The sequence below is a fragment of the Acanthisitta chloris genome, unplaced genomic scaffold, assembly GCF_000695815.1.
Source record: "Acanthisitta chloris isolate BGI_N310 unplaced genomic scaffold, ASM69581v1 scaffold19898, whole genome shotgun sequence".
NCBI lineage: Eukaryota > Metazoa > Chordata > Aves > Passeriformes > Acanthisittidae > Acanthisitta > Acanthisitta chloris.
In genome coordinates this window covers 43,956-48,188 of record NW_008687379.1, presented here as the reverse complement: position 1 = coordinate 48,188, position 4,233 = coordinate 43,956, and the positions used below count along the sequence as shown (strand labels likewise).

General features: G+C 37.6%; 1 protein-coding gene across 1 annotated transcript; it reads left to right on the top strand.

Moving 5' to 3' along the window:
* Positions 1–759: 759 nt before the first annotated feature.
* On the top strand, positions 760–3,870 carry SPRTN (SprT-like N-terminal domain; the record flags this gene model as incomplete). Its single annotated transcript, XM_009080544.1, has 4 exons — positions 760–859; positions 1,648–1,776; positions 2,561–2,828; positions 3,137–3,870. Coding segments are annotated over 4 exons (1,231 nt in total), but the record flags the coding sequence as incomplete, so codon positions are not given.
* Positions 3,871–4,233: the final 363 nt, after the last annotated feature.

The window sequence follows — 4,233 nt, the reverse complement described above, 5'->3', positions numbered from 1 at the left end:
ACAAGCCTGAAGAGATGTTAAAGTGGAAGATATGACTTGGTCTTGCACCGTGTGTGTGTAAACCTCACGAAACCTAGTGTTTCCTGCTCTCAGTTTTATGATAGTTTTACAGAAAGGTAGATATGAACCAATAATAGTGTATTAGCAAAACTTAGAGTAGACTAGGGAGAGGAATATACAGGAAATCTGAGTTTAAACAAAACCAGAAAGCTTTGAAGTGCAGGCTGCAGTTCTGCAGCAGATGGGGTTGCTGGTGACTGGAGTCCTGCCCCCTCTTCTCCTCTGCTGGTTGGAGTATTCTCTGTACACTTTAAAATAATTGGGTATTGAACCAGTGGAGGACTAACTCATTAACACAAAAAAAAAGTGTTTTCATCTATGAAGGCTCAATAAGAATCAAAAGTTGAGGGAGGGTGAGGAGTGGGTGAAATTGAAGCAACCAGCAGTTCAGTCCATGCTTTCTGCTCTGAATTTCCAGCCTCTGTTTGGTGTATTTAACTCCGTGATGAGTTCTAAAGGAAATAGGCCTCTACCTTCTAAACAGGTTTTTCTACTCTAAGGAGCTTGTGGGTTTTTGGTTTTTTTCCTTGCTTAATGATGCTGAGTTTTTCGAGTAACTACTAAAAGCAATTTTTTACATATTCTAAGTGACCTAACATATGTTTGAAAGGGATGGCATGTTAACTTTAATTCTCCATTTTCTTCATGTCCTACAGAAACAAGTAGATTCTCCTCTTTTCTTTCTGCATCTCTTTTCAGCTCTGCTGGAATCTGTTCATATCACGAAAATAGTGGATTGTGTTCCATTCGTCTAAGTGAGCCACTTCTGAAGTTAAGACCCAGGAAGGATCTTGTTGAGGTATTTGAAGATTGCTCATGAATCTGCACATAAAATGCATTGTAACTTCCACTACTCTGCTCCATATGAATGTTTTACATTTCATAGTGGGATTCTTGCATACAGTAACTGACAGATTGTAAAGTTACTGTATACAAGTAACTTTATAAAGTGAAGGCTTTACTGTTATGTTTGTGTGGCTTGTGTTGCAATATCTTAGTAACCTTTAGCTTTATGTTTCTAAGTGGGCAACTCCAAGTAGGAGTCACTTGTTTATTTTACTGACTTTGGAAAGAAAAAGCACCCCAAGTTGTTAACTCCTAAATTATCCTTTAATATTCAAAACAAACATGAACTGTAGTTTCAGAAGGGCCAACAGCAGAAAATGAGGTTATCACTGTTAACATGACTTTGTGTTGCTTCTTGTGCATCTGAACATTGAGATTTGTCTGATGAGCAGAAATGCTGTAGTTTCGACTTTCTCACAAGTGGCTCTCTTTTTGGGTTGTAGAGGCGATGATCTCTTTTAAGATGTGCCTGAAGTTTGAGGATTATTTCTTTTTGGAATGTCACTTATTGTAGTAATATTCCATTTATTGTGGTAATATTCTCCAGCACGTTTTGGTGCTATGGGAATTTTGGTTTAATAGATCAAAGTATTATGTTCTTATGACACAGACTGAACATGTGAATGCTTGAAAGTAAGATTGGTACCACGATCGCTGTAGAGGAGTAAAATACTTACAGCTTAATTTTGAAACTATATGTAATGCTTTTCAGTAAATATCTAATGACTGGCATCATTTCAGACGCTGTTGCATGAAATGATCCATGCCCTGCTCTTTGTTACTCATAACTACAAAGATCGTCAGTCTCATGGACCAGAGTTCTGCAAACACATGCGTCGCATTAATCTCTTGACTGGAGCCAATGTCACAGTAAGCATAATCCTCTTAACCTAATTTAATAGAGCTTTCTTCCTGATTTGGTTTTTTACTTGCCTAGTTTGGTATGAGTACTATACTTGTTCCTGTTAGACACTCCACGGTTGGTACTGATCCAAATTTGCATCCAAGTGTATGCCAGTTTTATAGTTATTTTGTTGGGGGCAATGGTGGGAACAGATTGAGGAGGATGTGAGTTGCTAGTTATACAATTTTCAAGTCTACTCTCTGTAAGTATTTTTCTTTAAGTTTTTGTGTTAAACTTGAAACACCTTAATGACAGCAGGGACAGAACAGCTCCATGTTAAGAGTAGTATCTGGGGAAGAGCTGTCTTAGTTTTGTTAAGATTTATATCACAAGAGGCTAATGATATTTATGTTGATGGTATTCAAAAATAATGTGTCTGATAAGATCAATCAAGGTAATAGCTGAAGGGAGAGAACAATACTGGTATTGTTTGCAAAACAGTTAAGCATTTAGGGTGAAACTGTAGATAGATTTCCAGAGTGATTTTTTTTTTTTATTGCAGTTCAAACAAGATAGCCAGGACATATTCCTATACATCTTGTCTTTTCCTTTTTTTCCAAGCTTTGTTTTATTAGTAGCTAAGTGTTGGTCCAGTTTTACCCAGGTCCAGCTCTTTTAACTGGTAATGTGAAAATCACAACAGTAACGCAAGGAATTGAATGGAAATAGATTTTTATAAAGCACTGTAAAGCTAATTATATAAAATCAAAAACTTTCTGAATGACTGGCTTTTTTTTTTTTTAAACTTAGATTTATCATACTTTTTACGATGAGATTGATTTGTATCGCCAGCACTGGTGGCGGTGCAATGGCCCCTGTCAAAACAGAGGACCTTACTTTGGATATGTGAAACGCTCGATGAACAGAGCACCCTCTGCACAAGACTTTTGGTGGGATGACCATCAAAAGACCTGTGGGGGCACATTCACCAAAGTGAAGGAGCCAGACAAAGTCACAAAGAAATCCAAGCAGAAAGCTCAGCCAGCAAAGCTTCCACATTTCAAATCAACTAACAAAGGTATTGTAATAATTTTTTTCTTTTCCAAACCAATTTTGTCCAAACATTTTCTTGAAGAAATATAGACCAACCACCACATAAGCTTTGTTTATATGTTATTCAAAGAACAGTGTCCATTTTATTGGTGCATTTCTAACCACCTCCTTCTCAACTGAATCATCTGCAAAATGTTTAGTTTGATGCACTATTTTCAAGCAGCAGATTTGTTGTGTGAAGCACATCTAATACTAAGTCCACGACTAATAGTAAGCTCATGATTTTTGTACGAAAAAGTTACTAACTTATTTTTTTTCAATCCGATTTTGCAGGCAAGACACAAACACATGGTACACAAGGTGTGCTGCCTTTCAGTGGAACAGGGTATCGGCTTGGAGGAGCCGATGGTGTGCTTTCAGAAAAGAACACTAATTACAGCAGTGGCTTTGGAAACAATGAAGCATATGGTTCACAGCATCATTCAGCAGTAAGGACAATACCAATCCCTAAAAATGAGATAAAATTTGAAAAACTGCCCCGTGATGGGATCTTTCCACTTTATACTGATGCTGCCAGCAAGAAGATCAACTTAGCTTTAAAGCGTGAGTTTCCTAAACTCTCTGATAGTAATAGAGAAGCTTATGAGAATGATCATGGATTTTCTGCTAGAATGGGTCGTGCTACAGAAGAAAAATCAAAGCAAGGCTCTGCAAATGACAAGACAGCTATGCCATCTTCTTACTGGCCAGCAAAACAAATTTGTTTGGAGCAGCCGACAACAGCTCAGGTTGCATCTGAGAAAAAAAGCTTAGAATGTGTTAATACACTGCAGCAATGGCCAAAAATGGAAGACAAAACTGCCTTTGAAAGGTATTTCATTAAAAAAAGGAGTGCTGATGTCACTTTAAGTATAAACACACCTATCAATACCAAAGCTGAATCTACACAGTCCTCTGCAAGTTCTAGCAATCCTGCAAGGCAGGATAGAAATGTCAGTTGCCCTGTCTGCCAGACTGAAGTTTTAGAATCTAAAATAAATGAACACCTTGATTCTTGTCTTGCATAAAACAGCAGGAAGCTGTCTGAAAAAGATAAAACAGGGATGAAAAAATTGCTCAGGGTTTCCTTAGATGTGGTTACATTCCTGTCTGCTTGTTCAGAAATGGAATTTAAACTATTACTGACCCCCTATATCCTGACAGTAGTAAGTAAAAATTGTGAAGAATGCTGCTAGCAATATTGGAGAAGGCTGTTCCTGGACATGTCATAAAAGCCTTCACAATTTTTCAGTTAAACTTCCAATGCTTTACAAGTCAAATTAGCATTAAAGTGACATTACCTGGCAGTCTTTATTTTGCTTCTTTTGGAAGCCAGCAAGCTTGGTGGTTAGTATCTAACAGGCCAGTCAGTTGAGTAGTACAGCCGTTGT